Source organism: Aythya fuligula, chromosome 9 (genome assembly GCF_009819795.1).
Source record: "Aythya fuligula isolate bAytFul2 chromosome 9, bAytFul2.pri, whole genome shotgun sequence".
Lineage (NCBI taxonomy): Eukaryota > Metazoa > Chordata > Aves > Anseriformes > Anatidae > Aythya > Aythya fuligula.
This window is the reverse complement of record NC_045567.1, coordinates 24,387,279-24,401,310: the sequence shown is the minus strand read 5'-3', so window position 1 is coordinate 24,401,310 and position 14,032 is coordinate 24,387,279. Positions and strand designations below refer to the sequence as shown.

General features: G+C 49.7%; 2 protein-coding genes across 5 annotated transcripts in view; both read left to right on the top strand.

Annotated features, from left to right (window-relative positions):
* The window catches only part of LOC116492351 (schwannomin-interacting protein 1), a 137,390-nt gene extending 135,003 nt beyond the window's left edge, over positions 1-2,387 (top strand). For all 4 annotated transcript variants that reach the window (XM_032192982.1, XM_032192983.1, XM_032192985.1 and 1 more), the window contains one exon: positions 162-2,387. In XM_032192982.1, the coding sequence (XP_032048873.1) occupies positions 162-213 (52 nt within the window). In that variant the 3' untranslated portion in view covers positions 214-2,387. The remainder of the gene's footprint in view (positions 1-161) is intronic.
* A 9,040-nt stretch (positions 2,388-11,427) lies between these two features.
* IL12A (interleukin 12A) lies at positions 11,428-13,603 on the top strand. The gene is made up of 5 exons (XM_032193300.1): positions 11,428-11,670; positions 12,629-12,736; positions 12,842-12,883; positions 12,987-13,082; positions 13,448-13,603. Exons 1-5 carry the CDS (start codon positions 11,428-11,430, stop codon positions 13,601-13,603), a joined length of 645 nt encoding a protein of 214 aa, XP_032049191.1.
* Positions 13,604-14,032: the final 429 nt, after the last annotated feature.

The window sequence follows — 14,032 nt, the reverse complement described above, 5'->3', positions numbered from 1 at the left end:
CTGGAGCAGCTGAGCCAGCCCACCCCTGGCCTCGCTCGGGGCTGCATTTCCTCGGGAAGCGCTGCAGGAGCAGCACGGCTCTGGCCATGGCTCCATCGGTGTGGGTTTGCCTCCCTCCCACTGATTACCAGTAACAGGGCTGCTTCTTTCCCTCCTCCCAGACATGCTGAGAGCCAGCAGAAGCACATGGCAGAGAAGATGCCGGCAAAGTAAACCGAGACGCCGTCAGAGCAGAGATGGAGCTCGCCTGTCCTTCGCTTCTGTGTCTGTACAAATGCTGATGTCCACGGTGGCGCACCAGAAAATCAGTGTTAGTCATTGGTCGTGTCCGAAGCTTTATGTCCGGTGATTGGCCTCTGCTTCTTAATTTATTTTAATTTTTTTACTCGTGCCACTAAATATCAGGCATTTTAATAATATTATTACAGAAAATGTACAGTACTTATAACATTATAAATCATGGATGAGAAGAGAGGGTAGTTTAACTTTATTTTTGGTTGCTTAGAGATTTTAAGTTGAACAATATTTTACCATTGACTACTTTTTTATCCTTCACTGTAGTTTTAAATAAAGAGACTGTACTTGACGGTGCTATACAAGTCAAAAAATACATGCCTGCCTCGTAGTGAAGTTGTAGCTTTCAGTAATATGTACATTTTAATCAGTTTTCAACATTTTGTGAATGTTGACTACCTGACATTCATTTTTAGATGTGCTATTAACATTCAGTTGGATTCAAAGAGTTACCTTGGAAGTTTTATGTATAAAGATGTAAAATAAAAATTTAAAAAATTGTTTCATATGATATGTCTTTTTGTTGACTAGTGGTTGACTTGGTGATGCACCAGTAATGTACTCGTCTAACTAAATGTGCAATTCCTAATTTGCCATCACCAGAAAGAGCCTTTTTTGCCGATCACATAAAACTATGGAGAGAAGACAGGATTTTTGTAGAGTTATTTATTTGTAAGTTCATAATGTATGTATGACATGGACTTAAGATATTCTTCTATAATAACATTCACCGGGCCCTAATATTGTGACTATTGTTAGAATCAGCAGGCACATACAGTAGATGTTTTTATATTTTATTGTCTGGGCTAAATATTTAAATGACTCACCAGTGTCAGAAATAATAATAATAATAATAAAAGAAAGAAATCTATGTTAAAAATCTAAGCGGCATATTAAATGTATTATATATGGTTGTTGCTCACCTCTGCCTTTGGGCTGGCCTCACGTCTGCTATCCGTCCCCATCACCGTGCTGTCTGTTGTGCCCCCCTCTGCTGCCCCCCATGTTTTTAGGAGGACGGGCACTGGGCGAGCTGGGAGCTCTGTCTCCAGCCTTAATTTCTCTGTCCCAGGGCCGGAGCAGGGCCCCAGCTCCCACCCCAGGGCTGGCCACGGCCGGGAGCAGAGAGCTCCGCTGCCTGCATTTGGATTTTTTTCCTTGGTGACAAATTCCTCTTAGCCAAGTGTTGGGCTGACTTGTTCAGAGTGTTTGCAGCAAGGCGAGAGCTGCATTAGATTTCCATCCCCTGCCATAAATGTGATTTACAGAAACAATTTATTTTTTTTTCCCCTTCTTTCTCAGAAGCGGCGCAGGCCGGGTTGTGAGTGCCAGACCTGCAGGGCTGGGGTTTGGGCCCTTTGGGGCTGCCTTGCCTTGCTGAGGTGCTTTCCGAGCCCTCTCTGACAGCAAGATGCTCGCCTGCAGGCTGGCAGCGTAAACTCCGCTCATTTCACTTGCGTTTTTGGAATCTATGCAGAAAAAAAAAAAAAAAAAGATGCCTGTGTTCGGGGGGTGTTTGCTTCCCTGCATCTCCTGGTTGTCTTGCTGCTGTTAGCTGCACGTGGCGATAGCTGGCTGCTGGTTTTGTATTTCTGCTCTGTAAAACGTCCGTGTTTTCACCTCTGAGGCCAAAATCCCCCCCGTGGGGTGCAGAAAAGCTTGGGCTCAGCTTTAAAATTGAAAAGCCTGGAGGTGTGCCGGTGGGGTGCAGTGAGCAGGGATGGTGTAGGGTCCCCACTGCCCTCTCTGCTGTCACCCCTGACCCTCCTGGCTCATGCTTCAGATTTTTGGGCACTTGGGTCAGGAAGCCTGGTCAGCCCGGGGTTGTGCTCACCCGATAAGTGCCTTTAACTTGCTGGAGAGAAGTGAACCTCGCACGTTCCGCTAACCTGCTGTCGAGGACTGCCAGCGGTGTTCCCATCTTTAAGGGTTTGGTTTTTAACAAAGAAAAAGTTAAAAAAAAATAAAAATAAAAAGGAGTATTGCTGGGTAACTGCATCTTCTTGGATCTCTGTCCAGTGTACTACGGTATCGTGCTGGTGTGTATGATGGCAATGCTGTGGAATTAATGGATTAAATTACGTTTTTTGAAAGAAAAATGTGTTGTGTGGTTTCTGAGCTGCTGCCCCAGCCCCAGGATTTGCCTCCAGCTCCTGAGCATGGCCAGGGTCACCCCTGCGCCTGCTGCACGAGCGGCACCGAACCGGAGTGTGGCCGAGCAAATGCTGTTGGAGCACAAACCGTATGGCACAGCCCGGTGCAGTGACACCATTTTGCTGTTTATTCAACACTAAAGTAATGAAAAAGTTCGGATGATTTGCCCATGCCTTTGGGAAGCCAGGGGGAACTGAAGTCCTTGCCTAAGTTTGCATGTCAGGGTACCTATTAATTAACATAAACCTAAAAATAGACTTCCCCAGAACATGTACTCCGTCAGCCATTCCTTTCCCAATTTTTCAGTCTCCCGCGTGTTTTCAGTTCCCCTGCACTCCCTCCCTTGGGCTGTTTCTCAGCCGGGAAAGTTTATTTCTGTCCCTAGCAGCTCATTGATGCTGAGGCTGTACTGGGCTGTCCAGTGCCAGAGCCTTGGCTGCTGTGATGCCCATACGCCCACGGGGAGCTGCTGCTTCCTGCACTGGGGGAATTTGGGGTGTCTGGGGGCTCCAGAGATGTGGGTATTATTTTGTTTTCTTTTTATTTATTTTTTTTTCTGCCATAGCTTTTTTTGCTGCTTTCCTTCTATGAATGGGGCATTTACTCGGTTCCACTTAGGACTCCCATTATCAGTACTCTGACCATGGAGCCAAATTCCCCAAAAGCGATTGAAAGAGCCCTCGGTCAGACGGTTTCTTTCTATGGGGTGACATCAGCATGGATGGTAGGAGGTGGTTTCTGTTCTGACAGCAGCAATGGTGCCCACCAGAGCTACAAGCACTCAGCATCCCACCCAGAACAACCCCATTGTCCCCCTGCCCACAGGGACATCATCGGGGGATCTTGATTTTCAGGCAGGAACCCCTAAATGGCACAAGTGCCAGCAGCTGGCACCCAGCAAGTTAGGTGCAGGAGATGTTTGGGCCAAGTTTTGTGCAGATAAGTGCAACCCTCAGCTTGGATGTGGCCAGCGCCAGCCCTTGGCACCATTGTCCCATCCTGCCTCATCTTGAACGAGCAGGAGAAAACATCCCTGGTGCTGGCTGTTGAAGGAAAAGAGGGGTTTGATGATAGGCCATCATTTATTTACTACAAATGGTTTAATTCCATGTGGATAAAAGCAATCCACACACTGCAAAGATACCTTCCATTGCCTTGGGACACAGCACCCTACAAGCCCATCACTGCTGCGGGACTCGCGTGGCCCCACTGGGCCCCGCTGCTGCAGGGGCAGCAACACCACAGAGTGGGAAACAACCGGAGACAATTCCAGAGCTTGCTTTTTAGTTATTGGAATACATATTATCTATATTTTTTACATATATTTGTAGGTTTTTTTGTAGGCTAGTAAAAAATCCGATGACATCTCATATAGCCATAGAATGGTTTGGGTTGGAAGGGACCTTAAAGCCCACCTAATTCAAGCCTCCTGCCATGGCAGGGATACCTCCCACCAGCCCAGGTTGCTCAAAGCCCCAACCTGGCCATAAACACTTCCAGGGATGGGGCATCCACAGCTTCTCTGGGCAGCCTGTGCCAGTGCCTCACCACCCTCAGGGTGAAGAATTTCTTCCTTATATCCAATCCAATCCCTCCCTCTTCCAGTTTAAAGCCAGCACCCTTTGTCCTCTCACTACACACCCTGACAAAAAGCCCTTGCCTGCTTCCATCTGGTCTCACAACAGAACGTTTCTTTTCAATTTCTTTGTGTTTTAATTCCATCTCTTGGTCCCAAACCAATCTGTGCTTGAAAAGCATTAAATGGTACACTCAGTAAGTATATATATATATATTTAATTTTGGAGGGAAGTTACCCATTCAGTTGTCTCAAATATAAAGCAGCCCCTCGGACTAGAGATGTGATTTATAAACCAGCTACTTCCTGTCAAGCAAATATTGCCATTTGGGTTCCCCTTTTTTTCCCTTTTTTAAATTTTTTTCATCCACAAGCATCACCGTGACGTGCACGCAGGCCGGGGAGGCCCGGCCCTTTCTGCACATCATCTCCCTGGGCGCTGAGGTGATGTGCAGGGAGTGAGGCGAGCATGGAGAACCACAGCAGAACACGTGCGTGTGACCTTTTGCTGCTGCTGGTTTATTGCTCGAAGGGAGAGGAGCGATGGGTGTGGAACTAATCGCTGTGCAGCCCCTGAGGAGGAGCACCCCTGCCACAGGGCTTGCGGAGGGCACCCCCAAGGAAAAGCCGTCAGGGAGCGCTTACGGTCCGAGCTCGCTTCCCTGCAGGAGCCCACGCCCAGTGCTGGGGAGTTTCTCTTCCTTCTTATTGTAAAGTAAAGTGAAAGCCGTGTGTGCGGGACCCTGAGGCCTTTGCCTGCTGCCAGCATGGGATGCCGGGCCAACTCCTCATGGCTAACCCCGAACAGCACAAAGGCGGCAGGGAGGCACCAGCTGCAGGCCCTGTGGCTTGGCACAATGGGCTCTTCATCTTCTTCGGGCCTGCTCAGGCTGCCACCATGCTGTCAGCACCTCTCCTTGGTCCCAAAGCTCAGCATCTGGTGAAAAACCTGGACTCTGGGGTCTGTGCCATTAGCACCAGGCTCCCCTCAGCCTCCAGCGCCTGCGGTCGCTGGCTGGAGCCACGGACAGCAGAGACCGGCCACAGTGCCACTCACCGCCGTACCCACCTAACCCTTGGCTTCCTAACGGCAGCATTTCGGGGGAAGAAACATGCTTTCAAAAGAAAAGTGAAATACGTAGCATTTTATGAAAAAGGGAATTGCAGAGTTTCGCTTGGATCGGCCGGGCCGGTGGCCCGCGGCAGCAGGCGTTTCCAGTCAGCCTGCTCAGCACTTCTCCGGCGGCCCGGCCGTGAAACTGCCTGCAGACGTGGAGCTGTGGGTGTAGGAATTTTCCCAGGTGTCGGCTCCTGGAGGTGAGAATGTCACAGGGACCGTGCGGGGAAAACTCCCAGCTCCCTTGTCGTTTTGGGCTAGCAGCACTGAGGGCGGGTTGTGTGCCGCCTGCAGGTACACACGGCGATGTTTGAGCTTGGCATCACCCCGGCTGCCTGCCCTCATCTCATCCCACTCCTGAATGACCTGGCTCTTTGGCAAAGCAGGCCCAGCAGCTGGATGTAAGCATGAGGAAAAGCAAAGCCTCTGTGCTCTTGGTGCCTTCACAAAGGGAAAGACATCACCTGGAAGTGCCACTGGCCCCCTCCACGTTGCAAGGTTTCTTAGGAGGTTTCTTATTCCCTAGGGTTGAATTTGCTCCTCGTGGTCACTGGTTTTGTGCCCTGAGACCCCCAGGACCTCCCATTCTGTCCATCATTTTCTCCTGCCACACCATTTACCTGGACCGTGCCACCATTTACCACTGTCCCCAGCAGGGTGTCTCCCCCTGGCACCACCCCAGGGGTGCCACGCAGGACCCCCAAGGGACACAGACCTGCCCTACACCGACCGCGCTCACCGAGCCTCCTTACCGTCAGCAGCTTCCTTTTCCAAACCACTCTGCTCAGGAAGGCTCAAAAAGCAGCAAGGAAGGAAAAAATCCTTCCCACCACACGCACAGCTCTCCAAGAGCTCCTGGTTTCAGGACCACGGCCACGCAGCAAGTGGCAAAGGGCTCCTGGCCACCAGTGTCCCGGTGCCAGCCGTCACCTCCCCGCCACTGCCTCCCACCGCCGCTTCCCCCGAAACAGCCGCCGGCCGCAGCCAGAGCTGCCGGGAGCTCCGCAGCGCAGTCGGGCTCCAGCTGCACCCAGATGCTCCATGGCAGAGCCGTGGTGACGACATGGAGTGAGCTCTGTTTGAAGTGCAGCTGCAGAGAGGTTAAACAAAGCAAATCCGGACATTTCTGTTGCTTTGATTACCTTAAAGAAGTGAAACAAAACTTGGTGTGCCTACATTAAAAATAATTTGAAAATCATGTCTGTTACCTCTCTGGTCTGTGAATGCTTTTGCCCATTTTTGCAGCCATCGCTGTCCATTCCCCCAGCACAATCCTGGCAGACAAATCGTGTTCTGTAGTTTGCAAGTGTCTAAATTGTTTATCTGAACTTATTTTTAAGCTGGAATATAAATAAGAGTAAAATGCAAAGCACTCTGCTGCCATGTGCTGCCAGAAGTGTTGGGTTTCTCCTATGGGCAGACATTGCTTTCTTTCAGGGTAAAGGCCTGAATTTGTCACTGACATGATTCAAGCAATCCTGTTGCTTTTGGGAAATGCAAGAAGTGCTGCACCTGTGCATCACCTGGCCAACAAACCTCAGTGCCCCTTCTTACGGTTTGCTTAGCAAACCACAAAGCTGAATGCCTGATTTACCAAAATCCCTTTATTCATTTCTAAATTTACCTCCAAAGGGCAGAATTCCTCTTGAAGGACAAAACCATGGTGAGCATGAGAATTGCTCTCAAGAGCAGGTGTGTCTGTGTTGGACACGTGCAGGGCTTTTTGTGAAAAGCCCTTTTTTTGTGAAAAAAAAAGCTGAGCTGACAAACACGGGCCCCGCAAGAAGGAAGCCGGGCTGCGCTCGCCCTCTCCGCAGTTACAGCCATCCTGTGTGGCTGACAGCTCAGAGCCACAGAGCTGAAACTGCGTGAGCTTTTGCACCCGGGGCCAAAAGATAAAAGGGACAGATGAATGGAAAGAAAAAAGCACCCGGAGGGCAGAAACGCGGCAGAGAGTGGAAACAGAAAGCGAGATGCGCGGAGGAAGTGAAAGCCGTGCAAAGGCAAGCACCCAGCGCCGCGCGCTTTCTTCTTGCACCAGCTCACCGGACGCAGCCCCTTTTATTTCTGTTCGTGTAGCCAGACTTTAAGCCAAAAGCCCCAGGGCTGGAGTGGTTTCTCCCACACCACCAGCCCCGTTTCTGTGGGGAGGGCTCCTGGTGCTGCCCGTGCCGCGTGGAGCCTGCAGAGCACCGCACAGGTAGGGCAGGTGCTGCGGATGGCACCAGGCTCACGGCCACGGGGAGGGGCAGGGGAAACCAAAAAGATTTTGGGATAGCAAACCCAAACTGGGATGTCACTCTGTATCTCAGCACCTCCGTGCTTGGCCTGTGTTTGTTTTCCAGCAGAGACCACTCCCATTCAGCTTAATACAGATTTTTCTTCTCAACAGAGACTAAAAGAATCCAAGACCATTCATAGCAGCAACTTAGAAAATTCTTAATTTTTTTTTTCCATTTTCTAGAGCACTCCTAGAACGATCCTGCCGTCTGCATATGAGAAGTTACTCATCCCAAATGTGACTGGTGGTGTACCCGTGTATCTGCACGGTGCTCAGCATCAGCTCTGTGCACCACCCCAGCCAGCTGCCCTGGGGGCACAAAGCTGCCAAAAAGGCAGCAATCTGTCAGTGAAGCCACTTTGATAAGCCACTTGAATATTAATCTTTCCCCAAAAAATACACAGAAGCAGAAAAACATTGCCCACGACCAATGCCCCGCATGTTCCGAGAGCTGCAAAAAGTACAAAAATTAGCTTTATTTATTAAAGCAGCCAGAAGGCTGGTCTCACATGAGTAGTCTCTGCCTTGGCGTTTTGCAGTTCTTTTTATGCAGCAGCGATCTACAATTAACAGCCAGCCTGCCTGTGATTTATTTTTATTGCAGCTTTACTTTATATATATATAATTATTGCATAATTATATACAGGCACATAATTATTACATAATTATATTTAATTATAATTACGGGAACTAGGACTTTCCTACAAACAACCCATCTCTTCCAGCTGAAGACAAGGTACAAGTCCACGTGCAACACGACCTTCACGAAGGGCTCAGGATTTGGCCTTCTAATGAAGAAAATTCACATAAGACAGAAGAAGACATCTGGAAAGCCCTGCTGGGGCAGCTCAAAATCTTGCCAAAACACTTCGAAGCCTATGAGGTCTCTAGGAACAGGTGGGAATTAGGCAGTAAAATGGAAGATCAACCAACAGCCGGGACTCGCCTTCTGCCCAGAGCTGTGGAAAAAAGGTGATTTTTGTTTAGTTAGCACTTGGAGAGCAACGGGGAGGCAAAGAGGAGAGTCCTGGTTGTAAGGGGAGAGAGAGCAAGCCAGGACTGACACAGAAGGTTAGTATCACAACCACTTATGTCATCGCACATTTACAGGAACTTCCTAGTTTTTTAGAACAGTGCGGCTGGAGAAGATCCTATTTCTCATCACTCGCATAGGCAGCCCTCAAAACTAAACTGAGCAAAGATTCTCGGGGTTTTGGTTTTTTCTAATTGGGTTTCTTTATCATTATTATTTTTCCTTTCTTTTTCAAATAGGATGGTAAAGTATTGTTTTGATTGCATGCAGCGTGGTGAAGAACACCATGTGGCCCAGTTCTGACTACAGGAGCATCCTGAAAGGCTCCTGTTTTTCTCTGGAAGTTAATTTCAGCATGAGCAATTTATGATTGAAATGAAGGCAGGGAAATTACAGTTTCTCATGTAAAATCATAGATATTTTAACAGGTTTTTTGGCACACAATCATTGCACTGTATTACAAGTGCATACGTGATGTATCCCTGCATTTGTTGCTTTAATAACAAAAGTATTGCTCGACCTTTATGACCCTTCTTTCACCTGACAAAATGGGTATCTGTGAGCAAGACAAAATATGCAATACATGGATTCATGGATTTTTCAGTTTTAAAATAACTTAGAGGTTGGACTCAATGGTCCTCGTGGCTCCCTTCCAACTCGGGATATTCTGTGAGGCTATGAGGCTACAAACTTACTTTTCTTTTTTGGATACTGGTTCCTTGCAGAAGAGCACTCTGCATACAGTCAGCTGATGCTGGGCAGGGAGCACAAAAATGGCACAAATCTGGCAAAAGGAGCAGAAACTGGACAGACACAACCCACAGCTGACCCCAACCAGCAGAAGGAGCGCTGCTGCATCGTTGTCCCTGGGTCCCACAGCAATACCTGTGGGATTGCTGCTCCAGAGAGGTTTGGGTCGGCACAGCATCATCCCCCGTGCTGGAGCTGCTCTGGATTTAACGCTTCTGACCTGCAGCAGGTGTACAGGTGTCACACCCACGTGGGGAGAGCTTCAGCTTCAGGTGAAAAACTTCACTTGAATTTATTGTTCTCATAGGAAAATAAATGAGTGCTGACAACCACATCGTTTGGGAAAGGTTCCTTACCCATACTCGAGAAACAGCTGTAAAACATCCCATGCAGCAACACCTGCAGTTAGTCCTTAATCTACCAAGGGAAAAATAAATCTCTGAGCAATGCTACGGCATCCCTGTGATTAAGATATTTCCCATTTTAGCAGCAACTGTTGAAGCACACCAAAGAGGCGGGCTTCCTGTGCTGGTGCAGCAAAACCAGGAGCTGCTCACCCCGCAGTGGGATGAGACACCTTGAGGCAGTCGTGGCACGCTCGATACCATTCAGTGGTTGCATGCAGAGCCCCCTGCCTGTCTTTGAGCTCAGCATCACTCCTCTCACCAATTTCCCCGTGCTGTGGAGCACTGCAAGGTTAAATGCAGCCACCAACAAGAAGGTGTTGGCCAAGCCCTGTGCCAGCACCTCGGGAGAAACTTCCCCATCTGCTGAAGGCAAGGCTGTGGCGGAGTGCTGGGCAAGGAAACCTGGAAAGCCAAACTGGTGCCTTTTCAAGAACGTGCCTGCCTATTCCCAAAGTCTGTTTCACTTCGTGGTGAGAAAAACAAGTCTCCTACACAAGATTAAAACCACAGCCCACAGCTTAATGACTAGCCCAGAAATGGAAAACACACAGTAAAACTGGAAAATCATACGGCACTGCTATGCTAGCGGGCTGGGGCTCTAGACACACCACAGCCTTCTTAGGGGAAATAAGATGTCAATTAAAATAAAGAGAATCTGAGAATTCATTAAAAAATTCTTGATTCATCCTGCTCCTTTCTAAGCTAACAGCAAAACTCCCGTGGACTTCATGGCAGTCCTGGTGGAAAGAGAAGTTTTCTGCAGCCGTGTGGCCATGCACAGCACGCACTTACCTTAAAACATCTGGTGGTTGTGCCAAGCAGGTCAGTGAAAAGCAAGTTCCAGGCAGGTTTGCATAAATCTTCATCAAAGCCATGTCATCGTTAGAGCTGCTAATAATAAATGTTAATAATAAAATAATAAATGTTAATAATAAAAAATTGAAATGCTTATCTACGTGTCATATGAATGAATACTTGAATTAAATCTGGTTTTCCTGAAAAACATTTTTTTTAATGTAAATTTCAGTTAGCAACCCGGGGTGGGCTGGTGGAAAGAAGCAGAACAGCAGCGGCTTGGCAGCTGTGATGTCCTAGCAGAAGCAGTGAGGGCTCCCTTCTCGCTGCCCCCTTCACACACCTCACTTTTTGTGTTGTGGGAAGGGAGAAAAAGACCGGCGTGGGACAGTGGGGAGCTCAGCGCCTGCACTTTGGGTGCTCTGCAGGAATGTGCACAGCAGGAGCGTGCTGCCAGGAACAAATCCCCAAATCCCAGAATGGCTGAGGCTGGAAGGGACTTCCAGAGATGATCTGCTCCAACCCGCTGCCCAGCAGGGTCACCTGGGGCACCTTACACAGGACACCCATGCAGGGTCTGCATATCTCCAAGAAAGTGACCCCGCAACCCCTCTGGGCAGCGAAGGACTGTGCAGAAATCATTGCCAATCCACACGCCAGCCTCAGAAATTCACTTTAAAGCGGTGACACCGGAGCTGCTGCCCCTCTGAGCGTGGCTTTTGGGGGCTCCTGCACACCTCACCCCACCTGCTCCCGGCGCAGGGATGCAGCGGGCGCGCTGCTACCCCCGGGCACCCCCGGGTCCCCCTCATACCCCCGGGTCCCCCGCACATCCCCGGCTCCCCGCACACCCCCGGCCGCCCACGGGGGCTCTCTGGGTGCCCTGCGGGATTCCCGGGCGGCCCCGCGGCTTTCGGCTCCCCTCCTGGAAAGGAACAGCGCCCCGGGGAAGTCCTGCTCCGCCGCCCCTATAAAAGCGGAGCGGCCCCGCAGAGCAGCCGGAGAGCCCGGGGCACAGCCATGGAGAAGCGAAGCACCTCCAGGGGCAGGGGCAGCGCCACCAGCATCGCCGGGGGCACCGGGATCGGTACCGGCACCGGCACCGGCAGGGGCTCGGGGCGCTGGGCGCTGCTGGCCGCGCTCTGCCTGGCGCTGCCCCTGCCCGTCCCGGCGCTGCCGCCGCCCGTTCGCAGCCTGGTCCCGGAGCTCCGCCGCTCCCGGGCGCTGCTGGAGGCTGCCAGAGCCTCGCTGCTCAGCCTCAAGGTGGGAGACGGGCAGGGAACAGGGTGGTGCCCGGGATGGGGCGGTTGGGTGGTACTTGGGATGGACGGGTGCTAGGTGGTGGGACCAGGGGTGGAGGGATGCTCGGTGGTGGGAGCGGGGTGTGGAGGATGCTAGGGGGTGGTACTGGGATGGAGGGATGCTCAGTGGTGGTACTGGGATGCTCAGTGGTGGTACTGGGATGGAGGGATGCTCAGTGGTGGTACTGGGATGGAGGGATGCTCAGTGGTGGTACTGGGATGCTCAGTGGTGGTTCCCAGCCGGGAGGATGCTCTTTCTCAGCTCCCTGCCAGCCTCTCTAACTGCTCCAACTTTAGCACCTGGGTTTGTGCAGGTGCCTTTCTCAGCTCCACTTTTCTCAGCTCAGTGGCAGCCAATTGCACTGCTCCCACTTTGGAACACGCTTTTTCTCTCATGCTGCTACACAGCTGGCTCTGGGGATCCTGCTCCCATTGGCGTTGCGTTTGCATGCTGTCACCTTGCTGCCCCAGCACCTTCCTGCACCAAAGCCCCTGGCAGAAGCACCAAGGGGATTTTTTTTTCTTTTTTTTTGGCTAAAATTCCCTGCTACTTTTGCAAGCTTCACCTCAGAGAAGCACAAAAGAAAGCCACCAAATAGGTGCATGGTTCCAATGCTTGTGGTGTGTCGGTGAGCACTAAGTGTCCCTGCAGATGGCATTTGCTAATTTTGACTTCCCAGGAGATAATTTTACATCTGAAATTACAGTGACACAAAGTTCTCCGTAGATTCAATGGCTGAGAGAACAATTTGTGTTGCTAAAGGTATGGAGACACTCATCCAGCAACAACACATAGACCAAAACCTGAGCGTGTTCCTGTTTGGCACAGCCGCCACGTTTTCCCCGATTTCAGACACTTGCTCCATTTGCCACCTTCTGGGGCTGAATCAGTGACCCTCTGATTTCTATTTTTAATGCAGGAACGTGGGACGCTGGGATTTGAATGTACCCTGGAAGAGGTTGATCTCGAAGACATCACTAAGGATCGAATCAACACGCTAAAAGCTTGCACGTCCGAGGACCCAAGGGTAAAAACAAACGCTCAGGATTCAGCATCCCAGTGTCACGGAACAGCCATATAACTCACGTTTCCACATTTTAATGCACTTTATCATTTCTTCCTTCATTTGCAGACTGGAAACTGTCCAGTGTTGGAAAGTCCTACTTTTGATAAGGTAAATTGGAGGTTTCTCCAAAGAACCACTTATTTTGTTTGGTTTGCATTTAAAGCTTTTAGCAACAAATTCCAGCGTTTCTTAACAATTCTGACTTTTGCAGCATAAATGCCTGCAGGGGATCTATGAAGATCTGAAAACCTACAGGGCAGAGCTCAGTGATCAGAAAGTGCTGACGTCCATTGACGAGATGATGAAAGTAAGCGTTTCTGCCTCGTTCCTTTCTATTATTTCTGCCTTAAACCAGCGCTTTAACCCAGAGTGTTCTGCCCTGCAGTTAGTCGTAGAGTGAATGAACATTTCTGACAATTTAGAAAATTGCTAGTGTTTTTTTTTCTGGAAGGTAAAGGAGGCAGATATAAAGGGCTTGTTGGGTTTGCTGGCTCAACAAAAGCTGATAAAAAGGAAAAAAATCATTGCCTGTGCGTCTCCAAAGAGCTTGGAGATGTCACCACTGCAGGGCTGACTGCAGAGCGCTTGTTATGGCTGGTGGGAAGAGCCTTGGTGCCCCGATGGACACCTTGGTCTGGAGGAAATAGAATTAATCCTTAATCCTTAATGCAGGCCATGCAGCCGGGCAGCCCGGGCGCGCTGCAGCCGCCGCCCAGCGCAGCGCTGACCTCCTTCAAGGACCGCATGAGGCTCTGCGGTGTCCTGCACGCCTTCCGCATCCGCGCCGTCACCATCGACAGGATGATGAACTACCTGAGCGCCCTGTGAGCCCCCGGGCAGCGCCTCGAAGCACTGCAGCAACAAAACACAGCGGGGTGGGCGTCCTGCGACGTGGCTGGCTTCGTAGGAAGCGAGCACGTCCCATTTTACAGAGTTTCTTATAAGGAGCTATTGCCAAGTGCCTTTTTAAGCTATCTTGTTAAATTTCTACACTTCTAGACAATAAGCTATATCGTACAGTAATGTTCTCAGATCACCGAACACTCAGCTGTAACCTGTCTTAAATGTTTTATTTATTCAAGTTTCAGAAATTGAAATGTATTTATAATATTCCTAAACGTATTTATGATATTTCTAAACGTATTTATAATATTGCTGATTTATTTATTATGAAGTTCCTTATTTATTCTATTTATTGCCTAATAAAATTACAGTTTGCATAAAATACCATGGTGACCTTTACTTCCTTGAGCTATG